The following is a 22881-nucleotide window of genomic DNA, read 5'->3' on the forward strand; positions in this document are numbered from 1 at the left end:
CCTAGAGCTGGAGATATTACTTGTTCATTTTTCAGTCTCGCACACATAAATGTATGCATTTTAGCACACAATACAGACAGCATGCTAAACAGAACAGTATTGTGCACTGCACTATATCAAATTGTTTCTCCTTAAGCAACTCATTTAGTTGATGACTGTATCTGTTATGTACAGTCAGTAGTGTGGACAGCAGTCACACGTGGACCTTCCATGTCCTAGATGAACCACCCAGTCCCCCAGCCAGCCTAAACAATATCCAAAGTGAAAGAAATGTTTCCTGCATATTCAAAAGGATAAGTTTATTGAAGTGCTGGCAGTAGTGCCCCGGCCTCCTCACAGCTCACCAAGCTCAGCGCCGTACATCCTATAGCGGCTGTGCTTGGTATCATGCTCAGCCCCATTCACTTCTATGGGGCTGAGCTGCTCCTAGGCCACTTGATCAATGAACGTGACGTCACATGGCCCAGAAAAATCACAGAGAAGGGCACAGAGCTCACAGGAGCCCCGGTGCCTTCTCTAACAGCTGATCGGCAGTGGTCCCAGGTAGGGATAGACCGATTATCGGATTTACTGATATTATCGGCCGATATTCAGGATTTTCAAAGTCATCGGTATCAGCATCCAACCTTGCCGATATGCCGATAACGAATCGCGAACATGGATCGCGCTGCTATTAACGCAATCAATGTTCCCTCAGCAGCACAGGGGAGAAGCAGGCAGTCCCTCCCCCCTGTGCCGCTGCCACCAGTGAGAGGCAAGAGGGGAAGAGGAGGGGAGGGGCTGTGGCTATTGCACCACCAATGATGTTAACTCAGTTATTAATTCAAATATAGGAGGCGGGTGAATCATATAGCTGCACCCGACCTCTATGAGAGGTAACTGCGATCCGCGGCAGTTAACCCCTGCTGCACCTGCCCTGTTAACCCCTGCCGCGGATCGCAGCTACCTCTCATAGAGGTCAGGTGTCGCTATATTTGAATTAATGGGCAAGTTATCTTCATTGGTGGCAGTGGCAGCTTCTGATCGGAGCCCCAGCAGTGTAATCCTGGGGCTCTGATCAGTTACCATGGCAGCCAGGACGCTACTGAAGCCCCGGCTGCCATAGTCAGCTACCTGCTGCTGTGTGTACTATGCACAGGGCAGCAGGGACAGTGTGAGGTCCTATTCACCCTAATAGAGATCTATTAGGGTGAATAGGACAAGGGATCAAAAGATCCCAGGTTCTAGCCCCTAAGGGGGAAATAGTTATTAAATAAAAAATAAAAAACACCTAAATATTAAGTATAAATATTTAATCTTAGATATATAATTGCATCTCATCCTTTTAACAACAGATTTGTGTAGGATTAAAAAAAAATATATATATTAAAATGCACAGAATATCGGTATAAATTATCGGCTATCGGCCTGAAAGTTCACAGGTTATCGGCTCTAAAAAAAATCAATATCGGTCGATCCCTAGTCCCGGGTGTCAGACCCCCACCAATCAGATACTGAAGACCTATCCACAGTCATATGTGACTGATATCAGCCGCTCCTCTTATAACGCTCCAGCGCTGACATAACCTCCAGAGACATTACATCCTATGTGACTGATATCAGCCGCTCCTCTTATAACGCTCCAGCGCTGATATAACCTCCAGAGACATTACATCACGTGACCGATATCAGCCGCTCCTCATATAATGCTCCAGTACTGATATAACCTCCAGACATTACATCATATGTGACTGATATCAGCCGCTCCTCATATAATGCTCCAGCGCTGACATAACCTCCAGAGACATTACATCCTATGTAAATGATATCAGCCGCTCCTCTTATAACTCTCCAGCGCTGATATAACCTCCAGAGACATTACATCACATGTGACTGATATCAGCCGCTCCTCTTATAACATTCCAGCACTGATATAACCTCCAGAAACATTACATCATATGTGACTGATATCAGCCGCTCCTCTTATAACGCTCTAGTACTGATATAACCTCCAGAGACATTACATCACATGTGACTGATATCAGCCGCTCCTCTTATAACGCTCTAGTACTGATATAACCTCCAGAGACATTACATCATATGTGACTGATATCAGCCGCTCCTCTTATAACGCTCCAGCACTGATATAACCTCCAGAGACATTACATCATATGTGACTGATATCAGCCGCTCCTCTTATAACGCTCCAGCGCTGATATAACCTCCAGAGACATTACATCATATGTGACTGATATCAGCCGCTCCTCTTATAATGCTCCAGCGCGGATATAACCTCCAGAGACATTACATCACATGTGACTGATATCAGCCGCTCCTCCTATAATGCTCCAGTGCTGATATAACCTCCAGAGACATTACATCCTATGTGACTGATATCAGCCGCTCCTCTTATAATGCTCCAGTACTGATATAACCTCCAGAGACATTACATCACATGTGACTGATATCAGCCTCTCCTCTTAAAACGCTCTAGTACTGATATAACCTCCAGAGACATTACATCCTATGTGACTGATATCAGCCGCTTCTCTGATAACGCTCCAACGCTGATTTAACCTTTAAAGACATTACATCCTATGTGACTGATATTAGCTGCTTCTCTTATAACTCTCCAGTACTGATATAACCTCCAGAGACATTACATATTATGTGGGGGTGAGGGGCTGGGAAAATGTGAAATGCCACTGATGAGAGGGAAGAGGAGGACACTGGGAGACATATTTTCTTGCTCTGTATAAATTATAGGTGAGATAGTTGGTGGGAAAAGGTCTGTGAGGGGCTAGAACAACAGGGGGACACAAGATGTGCAGGGGCAGCAGCTTCAGGACTCTCCTAACTTCCCAGTTCCCTCCCACAGTAACTTACCCCAGTGCTGCTGTGTGGAGTAGTGGGACCAGTGAGAGAAGAGAACTGAACTTTATACTGGAGGCACAGTGACTCAGAGAGAGCAGCGTCTCCATCATCTCCTCTGGCTCCGCCCCCTCTTCACACATGATGGAATATCACACTGCAGAGAGGAGGGGGGGCTGTCCGCTCCTGTCGGGTCGGTGAAGTTTACTTTGGAGAAAGGAACAAGCGCTGCAAGGTATTGTGCTGTCCCTTTCACCAAAGTAAAATGATATGTGCCAGTGCTGCAGTCCAGCACCTGATAACAGCCAGGCGCCTGAAAGAATAGTAACTTCCCTGCTGGTGGCTCTGGCTGTAGTATAAGCAGACAGGCAAGGGGCCCATCGGGCATTTCACCGGCTTCCCGGTGAGCCAGTCCGACCCTGTGTGACTTTCATATGCACTGCTCCACCGATAATAGGTTTAAAGGGGTTGTCTCATGACAGACAATGGGGGCATATCGCTAGGATACTGGGACCCGCACCTATATCGAGAACGGAGCCCCAAAAGTGAAAGAGGACGCAGCCGCCCCTCCATTCATTTTATATGGGGCCACTGAAAAAAGCCGAGCGCTATTTCCGTCGAGCCCATATAAGTGAATGGGAGCGGTGGCCGGTCATGCGCGGTGCACTCCCATTCACTTCTATGCGAACTAGCTTGGTGGTGGCCGGACCGGAGTCCTCCAGCCACCACCTTGCGGGACTCCGTTCTCGATATAGGTGCGGGTCCCTTATCCTAGCGATATGCCCTATTGTCTGTCTATGATGAGACAACCACTTTAGGGTTATGTCACTGTATTTGTGCACTGTGTATCCCAAAGGTTGTGTATGGAGAATAGGGAGTTAACCTCTCTGCCAGCCCCTTAGCTACAGTAACCAGGTGTGGCTTGTTCCACCCTTCTCGCTAAGAGGCTGCTGAGTCAATGCATGGCTGAGAGCCAGAGAGTAAGCTGTGTGAGAGAATGCAGCAACAGAAATCCTGAAAACATGACTGGTAGGTGGGTCCCGAGGACTGGAGTTGAGAAACCCTGCTCTAAGAAAATGAAGACTGAACTTAAAAGAAGTTACAGCTGCCATTAAAAAGAAAGAAGGGGAAATAATTGGCAGATAAGGTAACATCTGCGGTTTGGGGCTATAGACTTAACTGCATATTGATTTGGGCAATAAACTTCAGGGACCTCACCATAATTAAGAGACAGCCTGGCCATCTGTCTGTAGGAAAAAGCTACACCCTGTAGTTGGGAATGTGTTGCATTTTGAACACAACAGAAATTGAGAATGATACGGAAATTTTTAAAAAGTGCACCCCTTAGGCTGGACTGCAGAGACTATACAGTCTGATTGGAGAAAATGAGACTCAGAAGGAAATAGTAAACTGCCCACTATCTCTCACACACACAACTTCGGGAAACCATATATCCTAACTGTAAAGACTGCTCTACAGTGTACAGTGCTTGAGTGAACAACCCACAAACTTCTGCAGTAACGTACAGTAAACTTGTTGCATTAAACCTTGCTTCACACATCAGAGAGCCCTGCCTTGCACGTCACAAACACATACAAGGGCACCCAAATTAACCCCAGGCTAGAGAACTTTCAAGATCAGGATGTACCCCGAAGGGAAGAAAAGATGTGCCCATCCATTCACTCAATGGTCCAGGAAGCACCAATGTAAGACCTGCCACTGTGAGTACAGCTACCACCATCCTCTCCCCTCGCCCCTGTAGCTCAATGCAGATGCAGTTTTGAGTTCATTTTCTATTCTATAACTCACTGAATAAACTAATACATAGCAAATACCTATGGTACACATTTTGATACACCTACCATTGATATACAGTACAGACCAAAAGTTTGGACACACATGTTTGCATATATACACACACACTATAATATATACATACAGTACAGGCCAAAAGTTTGGACACACCTTCTCATTCAAAGAGTTTTCTTTATTTTCATGACTATGAAAATTGTAGATTCACACTGAAGGCATCAAAACTATGAATTAACACATGTGGAATTATATACATAACAAACAAGTGTGAAACAACTGAAAATATGTAATATTCTAGGTTCTTCAAAGTAGCCACCTTTTGCTTTGATTACTGCTTTGGACACTCTTGGCATTCTCTTGATGAGCTTCAAGAGGTAGTCCCCTGAAATGGTTTTCACTTCACAGGTGTGCCCTGTCAGGTTTAATAAGTGGGATTTCTTGCCTTATAAATGGGGTTGGGACCATCAGTTGCGTTGAGGAGAAGTCAGGTGGATACACAGCTGATAGTCCTACTGAATAGACTGTTAGAATTGGTATTATGGCAAGAAAAAAGCAGCTAAGTAAAGAAAAACGAGTGGCCATCATTACTTTAAGAAATTAAGGTCAGTCAGTAAGCCGAAAAATTGGGGAAACTTTGAAAGTAAGGGCTATTTGACCATGAAGGAGAGTGATGGGGTGCTGCACCAGATGACCTGGCCTCCACAGTCACCGGACCTGAACCCAATCGAGATGGCTTGGGGTGAGCTGGACCGCAGAGTGAAGGCAAAAGGGCCAACAAGTGCTAAGCATCTCTGGGAACTCCTTCAAGACTGTTGGAAGACCATTTCAGGGGACTACCTCTTGAAGCTCATCAAGAGAATGCCAAGAGTGTGCAAAGCAGTAATCAAAGCAAAAGGTGGCTACTTTGAAGAACCTAGAATATGACATATTTTCAGTTGTTTCACACTTGTTTATTATGTATATAATTCCACATGTGTTAATTCATAATTTTGATGCCTTCATAGTCATGAAAATAAAAAAAACTCTTTGAATGAGAAGGTGTGTCCAAACTTTTGGTCTGTACTGTACATTTTAAAAACAACACCTTTTTAGCTAAGAAATACCAGCCTGGAGTTTAGTTAAAGGAAACAGGTTTGTCCTAGGGATGTAATTCCGGCACTGGAGGTTGACGACAGTACTGCACAGCTCCATCCATTGTGTAGTCGATGATGCTGGTAGGTGAAGCACTACCCCCATTCACTTCAAGTGTAGAAGAGCTGCAGTAACCATCTCTGTCCACAACAAAATGAAAGGAGCTACAGTATGCAGTCTTGCAGCTGAATTCCAGCATTGGAGCTACCCTGATACAACTGAATGGCGGGAGTGCCTAGTGTTGGACCCCCAACAATTCATGATGAGGATAGACTATCAATATCCTGGAATAACCCTTTCAGAACAAGTACTATTCAATAGCTTTAGCAAGAGAACATGTTATGGGCAGTGTTTATAAAAGCTCCAGCCATTTTTGGCCTGGGACAGACTGAATTTGCCAAGATTGTCTTTGAAAATTTGGGACAAACCTAGCAAATGTACAACTTGAGGCAACTATTGTCCTGCTGTTATAAGCAGCTGAGATCCAGCTTGACTATTCTATCATCTGAATAAACACATGTACGTAGCTTTAAAGGGTAACTTAAAGGGGTTCTGCAGTTTTTTTAAACTGATGATCTATCCTCTGGATAGATCATCAGCATCTGATCGGCGGGGGTCCGACACCCGGGACCCCTGCTGATCAGCTGTTCGAGAAGGCAGCGGCCTTCTCGCTGTTTACCGCAGGCCCAGTGACGTCACGACTAGTATCAATGGCCTGGGCGGGGCTAAGCTCTGTTCACTTGAATGGGCTTAGCTCCGCCCAGGCCATTGGATACTACTTGTGACGTCACTGGGCCTGCGGTAAACAGCGAGAAGGCCGCAGCGCTACTGCCAGCGCCGCTGCCTTCTCAAACAGCTGATTGCCAGGGGTCCCGGGTGTCGGACGCCCGCCAATCAGATGCTGATGATCTATCCAGAGGATAGATCATCAGTTTAAAAAAACTGCAGAACCCCTTTAACTTTCAAAAAACTTTTGATATGTTATGGCGGCATATTAAAGCTTTTGATTGATGGAGTGCTGAGATCCCCACCAATCGCTAGAAGACAGGGAAGCTTTCACATACTGTGCTTTCTCTCCTCCCTGAAGGAGACAGATTCGAGAAAGGCCCAGAGACTTTTTTATTGAGCCTGTCTACTGCAGAGAAGAGTTCTTCTCTCTCCTTGTTCTAGCGATTAGTGGGGGGCTCAGAACTCAACCTTTGTTATGTCGCTATGTCATATAATATGTTTTTTTGAAAGTTCAGTGAGCCTTTAAGGCTGTTTCACACAAACATCATCGGCCCGGGAAAAACGTTCCATGTGTCTGCAAGATCTCCCAGGCCGACCTTGCTCCACTGAACTGACCTGACTGTATCATGTTTTGTGATGCAGTCAGGTCATGTCTGTTCTCAAATCTATTGTACTCTCATGTGACTGCATCATAAAACACTATGATACAATCAGTTCAGGGCCGGCAGACCTTTTTTACTGGGCTCTTAAACAAAGGTACTCTAGGTTTTTAATACTGTATCTCCATAACTACTAGGGTAGCAGACACAGCAGCTAATATACTGTAAGGCCCATCTCAATTGAGACATAAAGAGCAGTTAGTGATGACATGTGACATTATATTGCCATTATACCTGTATGTGACATAACATGCTGTGATGTCATTGTGAACATGGTAACTTTTTTATGTGTATTATTCCTGACGTGTGACATAACTTTGTGTATTATCCCAACCTCACTGCGTACATTATCACACAATTATTCCTGTATTGTGACATCAATAACTACATTACACAGTACATGACTTTGAGCATTATGCCTCTGCTTTAGCAGGCCAAAATACTTACACATACTTATACGTTTTTCATTTTCTAAACTTTCTGCTGTAAGTGGTTGTGGTGGAGAGAGTTTTGCTATGGGACTAAATGGATACATGTCATGCCCTTGGGTCTATAGACTAGCTTTGGGAATGAAACCCATGCACAGACAAAATTAGAACATTTTAAATATGAATGGGAAGAGTACAATGGTATAGGAATATGGACAATAACCACCCATGTGAACAAGGCTGTGGCGCAACAGGTAGTTCTCCTTACAAAGGAGGCCAATGGCAAAACCTAGCTAGTATGACATGGGCCTTACCTATGACATAAGATAGAATAAGATTCCAGCCTGTAATAAATGCCCAGAGTTCTCCAACTGTGACATATGTATATAAGTAAGCTGATCCAGTTTTTGGCACCCGAGCTCCGAACTCTGCATAGCAGAGGCCTGCCATTACAGATGCCAGTGCTGCAATAAGGAAGGAAACGACAATGCTTGGTCCAGAGTTTGACTTTGCCACTTCTCCAGCAAGAACATAGACTCCAGCTCCAAGAGTGCTTCCAACTCCCAGAGCGATGAGGTCCACAGTTGACAGACAGCGGCATAGCTTAGAATCTTCAAGACTGTCTAATGTTACGATCTTCCTTCTGAGTAAACATCGGACAACTGATAAAGCTGGTCCACAAGGAACCATGATGGCTTCTTCTTTCTAAACAAGGAAAAAATAAGAAAAACTTTTATCATTATTGCATCATGGGCCCAAAAGCTCACGTGAGGTGAATGTAGCACTGCTTAGTGTATTCTCCCTAGAGCATACTATCCACTATATGATACTACATCCTCAGATTGCTGCTGAAGTGGTAGCACTGTATAGGACTGTTGTCTAGGCCGCTGTATAGAAATGTCGTTTTGCCAGTGTATGGATCTGTCATTTGAGCACCCTACAGTATAAGGCCTCTTTCACACGAACGTGTGCGCTGCGTTGCTGTATTGTGGACCGCATCTGCGGATCCGCAATACACGGGCACCGTTCCGTGGCCATTCTGCATCACGGATGCGTACCCATTCACTTGAATGGGTCTGCAAATCCGGAGATGCGGAATGGTGCGGAACGGAAGCACGGAACGGAACCCTATGGAGTGCTTCCGTGGGGTTTCGTCCCGTACTTCCGTTCCGCAAAAAAAATAGAACATGTCCTATCTTTTTGCGGAACGGGCGGATCGCGGACCCATTAAAGTGAATGGGTCCGCGATCCGCTGCGGCTGCCCCACGGTTGGTGTTCGTGTGCAAGAGGCCTAATTAGGCATTTGTATAGGGTAGTTATATATAGTGTATGAATATGGTATATTTATATGTGTAAAGGTTATATACACCATATTGGGGGATGAGAGTTAACAAAGTGTACCATGCAGGGCTCCATGTGGTCATGTTGTGTGCGGTCAGCACTGGCATCACTATAACTCTGCATGGAAAGCTGGCATTAAGTCTAGAAATGAGTAAATAAGAGTTAATGCCACTGTCTAGATTTCTCAATGCCTTAGGCCTTTTTACTCTGTCATAGAGCAATGTAAGGAGGTACTTCACAGTATGCTCCAGGTAACACAATGTTAAAATTGTCTGAGCAACCTTAGCCTGCTATCGATTAAAAAAAGAAAAAAAAAAGAGGACTTGGACCTGTCATGTATGCACCATCCCAGTATGTGATGCGGCCGCGACCACAAGTGTTCCATCTATCTCCACTCACTCCATTTTGCATTTGCACACACTTTCCCCTCAAGATGAAAATGGAGCATAAATCACAACCCAAACAGAATCCCCGCTCACCAAATACACACTGTGCCACAAGATGCCACTCCATTAGCATGCAATTACTCACAGCCACACACTGCTCTTAGGCATCAAACAGGTAAAACATATTTGAAAGGCTATGGATTCTTAGTGCATACAAGGAATAAACATTAACATTTAGGCTTTAATACAAATAAGCTACAATGCATATAAAAAGCAAAAAGGGAAAAAGTTAAATAGCATACAAAAAAATAAACCAATTATGAAATAAAAGGGAGAAAATTACGGAAGTGTCTCATCTTCCACTTTCTACTGTCCAAGAGACAAACCCTTTCAGCTCTGGCCTCAAGGTTCAGCACACAAGATTGTATGCCTTTCTCCAGAAATTAAGCATTTTGTGGGCAGTGACATACAGACATGTAACCTTCTCATTACCAAGCACTTATTCTCGGAATCAGTGGGGCTCCCAGAGGCTGGACCTGGACCCTACACGCCTTTATAACCTGTCTAAAGAACAAGTCAAAAATAGGGATGAGCGAGCCTGTGTTTCAAGTTCGGGGTACAAGGTTCGGGTTATCTAAGAATTCAGTTATGGTTTCGGCTACAACGGAACATAACTTATGGTTTGTGGTAGCAGGAACCATAACTGAATTCTTAGTTAACCCGAACCTTGTACGCTGAACTTGAAAACACAAGTTCGCTCAACACTAGTCATAAAAGGTAAGCATGGTTTGTCACTCAATAGGCAACCCCTAGAAGGGATTACCCAAATGTTCTAATACTGTAAGCTTTTTAGGGAACTGCCTCCTAAATAGGTTTCCTACAACAGATGCTTATGGCATATGGACTGAATATAAATGTATATGCTGAACGGTTCTGACATCAAGCAGTAACATAAGCTCATGGACTGGGGTGTCCAGGGCTTCTCACATTGATGTTTCCTTAGCTTCCATTTACAATAACAATGTCTGACTGCATATTTCACATTTTATATGCATGTGCAAACAGAGGCGTAACTAGAGTGTTATGGGCCCCGGTGCAAACTTTGGATTGGGGCCCACCCCTTCATTTTTACAAAGAGGCAGCAGATTTTGTTTACACTAAGGGCTTTTTCACATGAGCGGATGCCGTGCGGTTAATCCGCTGCGTGAATGAGTGCCAAGCCCCGCTCCGGACAGCAGAGACACGGAGCAGTAACATGATTGATAATGCTCCGTGCCTCTCTGTGATCTTTTTACTACAAAATCACAATGAGATAAAGTTGTCACTGTGATTTTGTAGTAAAAAGATCACAGAGAGGCACGGAGCATTATCAATCATGTTACTGCTCCGTGTCTCTGCTGTCCGGGACGGGGCTTGGCTCTCTTTCACACAGCGGATTACCTGCACAGGATCCGCTCGTGTTAAAGAGCCCTAAGCCCAATGCATGGCTACACTCACCCAGTCCTAATAAAATCTGGTCCTACCTCATTCAGGGTGTCGCTGGCGTCGGCGTGATGTGTCCGCTGGATCCAGAACAAGGTCCCTGTGCTGATAGAGAAAAAAAGAATAATCACATAAGGAAGGGATGGTGACTGCCCCTGTGAAATCACCAGCAGGGGGCGCTGTGCTGGCCTGTAAGACTGAGCCATGCCAATGTATAGCAGGGTAATCTAGGACATTTCCCCTAAATGCTACTACACAGTACTAATGCCCACATTGTGGCCCTCACAGTACTAATGCCCATCTTGTGGCCCCTCACAGTAATTAAGCCCACCTTGTAGTCCCTTCAAAATAGTTATGTCCTCCTTGTGGCCCCTCACAGCAGTTATGCCCACCTTTGTTCCTGTCACAGTAGTTATGCCTACTTTTGTGTACCCTCACTGTAGTTATGCCCAGATATGTGAGTCCTCACTGTAGTTATGCCCAGATATGTGTCCCCTCACAGTAGTTATGCCTGATATGGGCCCCTCACAGTAGTTGTGGTAGATTATGTGCCCCTCACAGTAGTTATGCCAGATATGTGCCCTTCACAGTAGTTATGCCAGATAAGTGCCCCTCACAGTGGTTATGCCAGATATGTGCCCCCTCACAGTAGTTATGCCTAGATAAGTGTCCCCTCACAGCAGTTATGCCAGATATGTGCCCCTCACAGTAGTTATGCCCAGATATGTGCCCCTCACAGTAGTTATGCCAGATATGTGCCCCTCACAGTGGTTATTCCAGATAAGTGCCCCCTCACAGTGGTTATGCCAGATATGTGCCCCCTCACAGTAGTTATGCCCATATATGTGCCCCCTCACAGTAGTTATGCCAGATATGTGCCCCCTCACAGTAATTATACCCAGATTCATATGTGCCCCTTACAGAGGTTATGCTCTTTTGTGCCCCCTCACTCTAGTTGTTGCCCCCTTTTTGCAGCTTTATGGAGAAAAAAAACCACATACTTACCCTCTTCCCTGATGACGAGCTCCCACACTTACATCGCGCTGCTGGCTGTGCTGGAGGAGCGGAGAGGTCTCCCTGCTTCACTCTGAAAACAAACAGCCCGGCAGTGACAAGAACTGCCGGGCCGGGTGAGTGCGCCCCCCCCCCATGTTTGAAGAGCGTTCTGACGGGGCCCAGCATTCTCACTGTACTTCAAACCGGGTCCCGTCAGAGCGCTCTTATTACACGTGAGTGCAGCGAGCCCCCTCCCTCCGCCGTGCCTGGTCGCACCCTCTGCGACCGCAATCATTATGCCCCTTTGCGTACATGTTTATATGACGCTGTCCAGCATTTCTCTGATACAGCATGAATAAATGTGTCATTTGGCACTGCTCTGACTGATGAGGGTTGCCATACTCTTGCTTTTTTCTGTGCCAAAAACCTTGGACTGCAGATTGGAAAAAGTAAACATTATCAGAGAAGCACAAATTATCTACTTTTATTATGTGAGCTACAAGCATTGGCAGCCTTAATCCCCCTGCATTTACATTCAACCAAGTCTATTCAGTTCTCTTGAAGACCATTTGTGTCAGTGCCCCAGCCTGTACCTTTAAAGCCCTTTTTTTTATTAAATAAAAATGATGTTCCGTTCTATAGCTGTTTTTGCACACGAGTGACACACTGTTGAAACTAAAGCCTTATTACACTGCCAGATTTTCTGCCAGATGATCACTAACAAGCGTTCATAGTAATACTGCTGCCATTTACTTGATGAAAGAGCAAATGCTCGTTCATCGGGCAATCATGATGTTTCAGCATGCTGAAAGCTCACGATTTGCGATTTTCTGTCTAATCACGATCTGCTGCCGAAAAATACCCGGCCGATCAGCTGTATGAAGAGATGACTTACGCAGTGCGCACGTGCCATCACCCTTCTCCTGGTCTTTGCAGGAAGAGAGATGGGGGACGGCAAGTGCACACTGCGCGTGCCGTCTCCTCATACAGCTGATCGACGGGGGTGCCGGGTGTCGGGCCCCTGCCAATCTGATATTTATGACCTATCCTGAGGAGATGAAAGCAGAATGAAAGCTGGCATGAGAATAAGTCAAGTCTTATAATTTGAGATACATCAAACTGCACTGCAATATGTTTAGTATAGGGGCCAGATAAAAGGTTAGTTCTGATTTGTTTGCTAAAATGACCATCTTGGGAGAACCAGTTTTGCATAGAATTTTCATTCCCCCGACCCCCGCCCCCAAACGCACACTCATACACTTATTTTTTAGGCTGCAGGCTAATTTTAGCCAGCAACCTACCAGACATTCTTTTTCCAGGATGACACCTGATGACTGTTAGCAATTCCTTCCAGCCAACAAGAGGTGGAAAGTTGGCCTCAAATTCAAGTGGCTTTGTACATTGAAGGCTAAGGGAAGCACTGACTTGGCTGTCTCTGTAACTCCCATAGACTCCAGAGGGCCATGTCTATTCATGGCCAGCTCCCCTACATGTGCCTGTGATAGGGGATCAGGTATGGTCTGGTCTGGTCCCAAAGGTGTGATGGGAGCCCCCACCACCACCATTAAAGTCTTTGCTCAAATGCCTTAATCCAGCCCTCTGTATAGTCAACCTTAGTCATTTTATGTTAATAATTAAAAATACCTATTGTTATGACAGGGCCTCTGGTTTAAACTAATTGATACCAATCTATAGATTTCAGGAGAAATATGGAAAACATTAAAGCATACCTGGTTTCAAAAAAAGTTTGCATAATTGCTGTGCTTCTTTGTACAATCATAACTCTGAATGGGCTTATAATTGGGCTTCCCTGATTTTTTTTTCCCAGCCATATTTTTCCCTGTTTCAGCTGCACAGCTAGATGCATTTCACTCAGAAGCAAAGGTTGTATTCCTTCTATGGAATTCTGCCAGCACTGTACTGCTGTGACATCCTTTCCATTACTTCCCACTATGTTTTTTTCCAGCTCTGTAACTTACAAAACAGATAAGGAGGAATACATCACTATGACACATAGGAGGCTCCGGTGATGTTCAGAAGCATTGCAGAAGCTGTTGTTTTATCAGGCTCAGGAACTCAGGTAGCTCTGACATGCCCCTACTTCCTCTCAACCATCTTCTATCTCTGCTATCAGGGATGGTAATGGACTGCATCTTAGGTGGAAGTGAGACCCCTAGTGGTCATGACTTTACATCTAGTTCTCAGGTGGATGCAGGCATATTGTAAATGAATTGATTTAGAAGTTTGCTAGTTACACCATTCTCTAGTAAAATAAATTAAATTGTGTGAAAGTACAGCGACTCTTTAAAACATAACAGAAAGTTAAAGCTATCTATAAACTACAATACAATGTGTAAAAGATTAGTAGTTTCATCATCTATTTATCCCCAGGACTGTGACTGTGACGAGGGGACATCCTCTGCGTCTGGAGGAAAGAAGGTTTGTGCACAAACATAGAAGAGGATTCTTTACGGTAAGAGCAGTGAGACTATGGAACTCTCTGCCTGAGGAGGTGGTGATGGTGAGTACAATAAAGGAATTCAAGAGGGGCCTGGATGTATTTCTGGAGTGTAATAATATTACAGGCTATAGCTACTAGAGAGGGGTCGATGATTCAGGGAGTTATTCTGATTGCCTGATTGGAGTTGGGAAGAAATTTTTTATTCCCCTTAAGTGGGGAAAATTGGCTTCTACCTCACAGGGTTGTTTTGCCTTCCTCTGGATCAACTTGCAGGAGGACAGGCCGTACTGGATGGACAAATGTCTTTTTTCGGCTTTATGTACTATGTTACTATGTTACTATGTTATCGTGAGATGCAGCAGGACAATGAAACCTCTGAATCAACCTTTCAGGAAAATAGGCTGAACGGGAAGGGCGTCTGACTTTACTGTAACTTACAAACTACAATATCAGGTGAATTAGACGAAAATTCTGCACATTTGTGCCCCAGCATTTACCTATATAATAAATAACCATTTACAATGTGCTACTTCAGCAAGCAACGAACTGTGCACAGTTTGCAAACAAATGCAATTTCTAAGTGTTACAAAGGCTCTTTTATGAAATGTGTTTGCTCATCCACTTCTGGGGCGGAGGGAAAGAGCGACAGGTGATTGGATATTTCCTGACCTGGTGTAACAGCTAGGGCTACAAGATCTATAAATCATGCCTGTGTAATGCGAATCAAGACATGTGTTTACTACAGAAATATCCGGATCATAGGTGCTGGTTCTGCTCTTCTGGAATAAAAGAACATTTTCCTGTAAAATCATCTTAATCAGAGGCATAGACATAAGACATTGTGCCCATAAGGAAACTTAGTAAAGGCTGATCAGTATCATTTCTAACAAATGGACTCATTTTGTTTTATTTAGTGTAGGAATCTATGTATATAAAGAAGGACGTACTGTATATATGTGTGTGTGTGTGTGTGTGTGTATCTATGTTCCGCGATCACTCAAAAACACAACCATCGATTTCAACTAAACTAGGTATACACATCCCTTGCTACCTGGAAAGAAATCTTGTGGGGGTCACAGCTCTCTAGGAAGTACCGTTCCTGAGATATTCCCAAAAAATGACCTGCATTAGCCAATACAAGCCTACAAGTCTTTCTCTTCATATCCCAACTGCCATACACGCGGTCACATGTCCCTTATCAGCCAATAGAAGCTCGCAGGCCCTTAGTCTCCACATACACACAGTTTTACTCCAGGTTTTCATAACAACCCAGCCATTTTTCTTCACTGCTGTAGGTCAGCTTTAGGCTACAATAAGTCACACAACTACACTGCTACATGTCGCGTGACATTGATTGATGTCGCACCAATGTCGCGTGACAATTTTTATAATGATAGTCTATGGTGTTGCACTGTGACAAGTGACATCCTGCTACTGCGATGCGACAGTCGCAGAAAAATCCATCTTGGATGGATTTTTTGCAACTGTTGTGTCGCAGTCGCAGCATCTCACATGCCGCAGTGCGACACCATATCCTATCATTATAAAATTGTTGAGACACATGTCGTTGTGTAGCCCTAGCATTAAAGGGGCAGGGCGCTGTGGAGGTCACTGTTAAAGGGGCGGTCACTGTGGAGGTCACTGTTAAAGAGGCGTTCACTGTGGATGTTACTGTTAAGGCGGCAGGCCGCTGTGGAGGTCACTGTTAAAGAGGCGTTCACTGTGGATGTTACTGTTAAGGGGGCGGTCACTGCGGAGGTCACTGTTAAAGAGGCGTTCACTGTGGATGTTACTGTTAAGGGGGCAGGCCGCTGTGGAGGTCACTGTTAAAGGGACGGACACTGTGGAGGTCACTGTTAAAGAGGCGTTCACTGTGGATGTTACTGTTAAGGCGGCAGGCCGCTGTGGAGGTCACTGTTAAAGAGGCGTTTACTGTGGATGTTACTGTTAAGGGGGCAGGCTGCTGTGGAGGTCAATGTTAAGGGGACAGGGGCCACTATTAAAGGGGCAACTGCTGTGGAGGTCACTGTTAAGGGGCCGGCCCCTGAGGAGGTCACTGTCAAGGGAGTGGGGTGCTGTGAAACTCACTGTCAATGGGGCGGGCTGCTGTGAAGGTCAAAGTTAAGGGGATGGGCTGCTGTGGAGGTCCCATTTTAAAGGTGCGGGGCACTGTGGGGGGGGGGGGTCAATGTTAAGGGGTGGGAGACTGTGGAGTTCAGTGATAAAGGGGCTGGGTGCTGTAGAGGTCACTGTTATAGGGGATACTGTCGATATCTTTTAACGAAACACACAAACATTGAATGAAATAGATGAAATATACCCGTGCGAAGCCGGGTCATTCTGTTAGTCTTTTAATATAAAAAAATCATACTTGAAATTACTTTACCCAACTTCTGTGTCAGAAAATGTGGAATAGATGCTTTAAAAACATGCTGCTCTCCAAATTTCTCAATGTATTTACATCCAACAACTGACATAAGTATGTTGAGAAATCCATGTCATACAGCTCTTCTTCCCCTGACACAGTATACTACTGTCTGCCTACACTTACCACTAGAGGGAGCTCAGAGCATAGGAATTTATACAGTTACCACTGGACTCAGTGGAAGCTGTCAAAGCCTCTAGTAGTGCCATTGTCTTATGTCAGAAAGGAGAAGGCGGCATTAAGTGCTCACATCCCTCTTCTCTACGTGCCCACAGCAGTGGCGTGGTATGCCTCCATGGTAAGTATGTACGCCACTGATCCCAATATGGGATCCAGGCACAGCTCTGTATACTCTGTAGTGGCCATGACTGGTTTCTGCAGCTATCTCCCCACTTGCTTACAGTATATGTCACTGAGCTGTAGCAACCAGACAAGACCACTACACAGTATAATTCATTGTAGCTGGTTCCAATGTGCTGAGTGCTCAGCAGGTGCCAGGAGATGGACTCACATCAATTTGATACCGATGACCTCACCTAAGCATAGTTTATCTTTAATTGCTTATATGGAGTCCTTTAGACACCTAAATATGTGAGTCCCGCGGCCTTCTCTCTACTTTTCCTAGGCCAGTCACGACACGTTCATCGGTCACATGGCCTAGGAGCAGCACAGCCCCATAGAAGAGAATGGGGCTGAGCGCGATACCAAGCACAGCCGCTATAGGATGTACGGCGCTGTGCTTGGTGACCACGGAGAAGGCTGCAGCGCTCATAGGAGCACTGGTGCCGTCTCAAACAGCTGATCAGCAGGGGTCCAGGTGTCAGACCCCCCACCAATCGCATACTGATAACCTGTCCTGTGGATAGGCCATCAGTTATGAAATCTTGGAAAACCCCTTTAAGTGCCCATAGCAACCAATCAGATTCCACCTTTCATTTTTCCGAGCTTTTTTAGAAAATGAAAGGTGGAATCTGATTGGTTGCTATGGGCAACTAAGGCAGTTTTACTTTACATCAGTTTTGATAAATCTGCCCCATAACATTTCAGACCCACAGTTTTCTAATAATGGGGCTGTGGCATGACTGAGAGTGTAGCTTCAGAGGTAGTGCAGCACTGGCATCCAGGCCCTTGTGCATGAGGAGGCCCAAATCACAAATAAGATGGCATCAGTATTACAAACAGAACATGGAAGGCAGGTACCTACCACAACCCTTCTCGCATTGCTGAAGGTTATAGGACAGGTTTCCGCTCACACTGGACCGCCGGCCTTCCAAATTGTTGGACTGGGTGTAGCCACATACCCTCTGTATGGGAGTGGGAGTTAGCAGTCACACTTTGTTTCCACTAATTTAACTCTTCAAAGACCTCTGTCTCAAAGGGGTTGTCCAATCAAAAAAAAAATCTAAATCCTGGGACAAAGCTAACAAGTTTTTGCTGACCCCCCCGCCCCTTGTACAGGATAAGGGCAGCATGACCTTCTGGCAACTTTTCCCTCACTTGTTTGCTAATGTTGCTGCAGTTGAGGAAAGAAGAGCTTTGTACACACATCCCACAGGTAATTAGGGCCAGCCCAAGTGGTATGTATGCCCTTCAGGCCTATGTGTTACGTGTTTTAACCTACATGTATCTCCTATGCATATATCTATTTATACAATAGCTAATTTTACAGTTATGCTTTCCATTAGGCAACCATGATGTTTCCCAATATAAAAGTTCAGAGGAAAAAAGGTTCCTATATACAATGAGGAGGAGGAATGTCGAAGCCACAGCGAATGGCGTCAGGAACTATACGAGAAACCAATATATATTTTATTTGTTACTAAAATTCTTATTTTTATCTTTGTACAGGATTCGGCTCCTGTTATGTATAAAAAAAAACGTTATTGACATGATAGCCAAGTATTAAAGGACGGTATATTTCTTATGATATAAATCTAGTACAATAACAATATTCTGCTGACATGATCTAAAGACCTCCTATGGTGTGAGTAGGAATTATGGATAATATATGCATTTACCGCATATGAAAAGGATAACACCCACCATTCACACACATAGGTCTTTGTGCACAGTTTAGTTAATAGGTAACAGAACAGACACATCTGTACCCATTCTCATTGCACATACTAGGTAGAGTCTGTGGCATTTCTGATCTTGTGGAGGTTAAACAAATGTTAGGAACATTATTCAGCGAGAAACCATCTATAACTTTATAAAAGAATATATTTATATTATGTAACAGTTTGGTCCAGGGCAGCTTCTGAGCTCAACAGGTTTATGGTAACTTTCCCATATATGTAAACCTGCCATAGATACAGCCGGTAGGCCTAAAACAGGCATGGCCAACCTGCAGCTCTCCAGCTGTTGTAAAACTACAACTCCCACCATACTCTGCTGTAGGCTGCTAGCTGTAGGCAGTCTGGGCATGCTTGGAGTTGTAGTTTTGAAACAGCTGGAGAGCCTCAGGTTGGCCATCCCTGGCCTAAAGCGACATCTATAGAGCACCAGGGAAGTATACAGAACAGAGATGACACCACAGCAAAGTTCTCAGAGGTTCTCCATGTCACAACAGCCTGCCAGTCCCATCTAGATTGTTATTCACCCCATATTACCCACACTTGGCTCAGCTAAATGGCATGGTATTTCTACAAAGCAATGGAATAACGTTGGTGCTGCTTATCTCTTGGCAAGGTGGCTTCCTGTTGGATCCTTGCCATCACTGATGATGTAGATACAGCTTGGCCAGTGAATATACCTCTACCAGTAAGGGAGGACTTTAAAGATTTGGTAGAACAAGATATGAAAATTCTACATACAAAAAATAAAAGAACATCTTATAACCTGAAGTATACGGAACAACAAGCGCTGAAACAATTTAGTAATAACTATTAGATTACAATCAGACCTTCCGACAACGAAGGGGTTGATTGTAGTATTAGATAGTCATGTTATGAACAGGAAATTGTCAGACACTAATGCAGTGATGGTGAACATTTTAGAGACCAAGTGCCCAAACTGCAACCCAAAACCCACTTATTTATCGCAAAGTGCCAGCACGACAATTTAACCTGAATACTACAGTCCAATATAGTATATATTCCATGTACTTTATAATTTAGCTATAATAGCCCGCCTACATTCAATGTGCTGCCTGTGCCGTTCATAGTGCGCCCTACACTGACGAATGACAGGAAAAGTCTAAGGCATATTAGTACACCATAGACTTTTTCCAGGGTGTGAGTGCAGACAGAGAGGGCTCTAAGTGCCGCCTCTGGCACCCGTGCCATACAGTAGGTTCGCCACCACTGCTCTAATGTATACAGAAAACTGAAAGGTGGATCTTCCAGATTCCTTTAGAAGATCTGTGGGAGACATTTTAGAGGAGGGTGAAGCTATATTTGGATAATCCAAAAACTATCACACCTATTTTTCATGTTTTGGCCAAAGCCCCAAATGTTTTTCCTTTGCCAAGAAGACTCATTATTTCAAGTATAGGGTCATTGACTGAACACTTATGCCAGTGGATGAATAGACAATTCCAGCCATTGGTACAGAGGATGCCAGGATTCCTCAAGGATTCAAAAGAGATGCTTAAAGGGGTTGTCCGGGTTGAACCCGGGTATACCCATAATTTTACCTAGGCAGCCCTCCTGATGTTAGCATCGGAGCATGTCATGGGCTCTTTTATTTAGAATAACACACTGCCGGGCGGAGGCTTCCGTCCAGCAGTGTGTTCGGTGACGTCACCGGCTTTGATGGACGGGCTTTAGCGCTGCCCTAACCGTTTTACAGGCTAGGGCAGAGCTACAGCCCGCGTTGGTGACGTCACCGGGCTCACTGCTGGGCGGAAGCCTCTGCCTGGCAGCCCCATGGAGAGCCCGGTTCATCACCGGAACTCAAAAAAGGCCTTTGTCCTACGCGATTTAGCGCAGGCCAAAGGAGAGCATCGGAGCATGAACTGCTCCAATGCTCAAGTCAGGGGGGCTGCCTGGGTGAAAATGGTAATATGTCCGGGTTCAGCTCTGAACCCGGACAACCCCTTTAAAATCATGTATAAAATGAATTGGGGCACAGAATATACATGGGTGACATGTGATGTCACAGCCTTGCATACTTTCGATCCCCCATGAAAGGATCATTGTGGTGTTAGCCGAACAATTATGCAAATACACTGTTTATTATGATGAATATAAGGAATTTTTTAAAACACAATTATTTTTGTTTCAATGGATTTTAAATTTAGATAGTTGACATCCACATGGTCTACACTTACAGTATGTACCGACGTGATGTATTTTTATTAGACTATGGTTTATTTAGTTACAGAGTAATCTAACATACTATACCATATACAGTGGTCCCTCAAGTTACAATATTACTTGGTTCCAGGATGACCATTATAAGAAACCATTGTAACTTTAGTCCATAACTCTATGGAAAACTATTAATTGGTTCCAAAGCCCAAAAATCTCATCCCAGGATAAGAGTAAATGAAGATTGACGAAAAATAATCAGATAGCCAAGACAGATAAAGGAAGTCCTTACATGTAAAAATCAGGAACAGATGCTGTAAATTGTACATCACTTTCTATGATGAGGACAAGAGACTCCTCAGAGTCCTGTATGGCACACAGTGGTCCAGAAAAACAAAATGGAATTGCCCTCACCTGACATCAAAAGGAGGAGCTCATTCTGGCACAGACAGAGGCCAGTAGGGCATCTTATAGGATACATTTATCCATATTTCTTGGGTTGCAAAGCGTCAGGTTCCCGTTAAGTGCCTCACATACCATCTGTTTGGAGAAAATGCTTAGTGCCATGTATTCTATGCAGTAATGATATGTTTATGTGTATCTCAGTTACGGCACCAGAATAAACTCAATATACAGTACAGACCAAAAGTTTGGACACACCTTCTCATTCAAAAAGTTTTCTTTATTTTCATGACTATGAAGGCATCAAAACTATGAATTAACACATGTGGAATTATATACATAACAAACAAGTGTGAAACAACTGAAAATATGTCATATTCTAGGTTCTTCAAAGTAGCCACCTTTTGCTTTGATTACTGCTTTGCACACTCTTGGCATTCTCTTGATGAGCTTCAAGAGGTAGTCCCCTGAAATGGTCTTCCATCAGTCTTGAAGGAGTTCCCAGAGATGCTTAGCACTTGTTGGCCCTTTTGCCTTCACTCTGCGGTCCAGCTCACCCCAAACCATCTCGATTGGGTTCAGGTCCGGTGACTGTGGAGGCCAGGTCATCTGGCGCAGCACCCCATCACTCTCCTTCATGGTCAAATAGCCCTTACTTTCAAAGTTTTCCCAATTTTTCGGCTGACTGACTGACCTTTATTTCTTAAAGTAATGATGGCCACTCGTTTTTCTTTACTTAGCTGCTTTTTTCTTGCCATAATACAAATTCTAACAGTCTATTCAGTAGGACTATCATCTGTGTATCCACCTGACTTCACCTCAACGCAACTGATGGTCCCAACCCCATTTATAAGGCAAGAAATCCCACTTATTAAACCTGACAGGGCACACCTGTGAAGTGAAAACCATTTCAGGGGACTACCTCTTGAAGCTCATCAAGAGAATGCCAAGAGTGTGCAAAGCAGTAATCAAAGCAAAAGGTGGCTACTTTGAAGAACCTAGAATATGACATATTTTCAGTTGTTTCACACTTGTTTGTTATGTATATAATTCCACATGTGTTTATTCATAGTTTTGATGCCTTCAGTGTGAATCTACAATTTTCATAGTCATGAAAATAAAGAAAACTCTTTGAATGAGAAGGTGTGTCCAAACTTTTGGTCTGTACTGTAACTGCATATTATATGTTGCTGTCCCACTAGACAAGCTCTCTCCAGCACAAGGAGGATGTCACTACTCTGCCCTCCAGCACATTACATTGCCCTGTTACCTTTACACCATGTACACATGACCAGACATATACCCTGAGCCGGGAAAGAGAGAGCGCTCTGTTCTCTGCCATTCCTGACAGTGTTGCTGATGCGATGTGGGTGACTCCAGGACAAGTGCAAAATAGGAAATCTGCCAATATGAAACCTATTTCAGCGCCTGGACATCTCTCAGGAGGCAGAAACATTTCAGATACTCAGCACAATATTAGATTTTTTTCCAATGAGTTTGGTTTAAAAAAAAGTTGTAAAATATGT

The 22881-nt window shown here is 44.3% G+C and overlaps 1 protein-coding gene across 5 annotated transcripts in view; it reads right to left on the reverse strand.

Annotated features, from left to right (window-relative positions):
- Positions 1–22881, reverse strand: part of SLC7A2 (solute carrier family 7 member 2) — a 122674-nt gene that overhangs the window by 46297 nt on the left and 53496 nt on the right. For 3 of the 5 annotated variants that reach the window (XM_040418786.1, XM_040418785.1, XM_040418789.1), the window contains exon 2: positions 7924–8314. In XM_040418786.1, coding sequence (XP_040274720.1) covers positions 7924–8299 — 376 coding nt within the window. In that variant the 5' untranslated portion in view covers positions 8300–8314. Of the gene's footprint in view, positions 1–7923; positions 8315–9279; positions 9394–10833; positions 10854–22881 lie in introns of those variants that run through there. The other 2 variants (XM_040418788.1, XM_040418787.1) reach the window with 2 other exon arrangements.

This window comes from Bufo bufo, chromosome 2 (genome assembly GCF_905171765.1).
Source record: "Bufo bufo chromosome 2, aBufBuf1.1, whole genome shotgun sequence".
In the NCBI taxonomy this organism is placed as follows: Eukaryota; Metazoa; Chordata; class Amphibia; order Anura; family Bufonidae; genus Bufo; species Bufo bufo.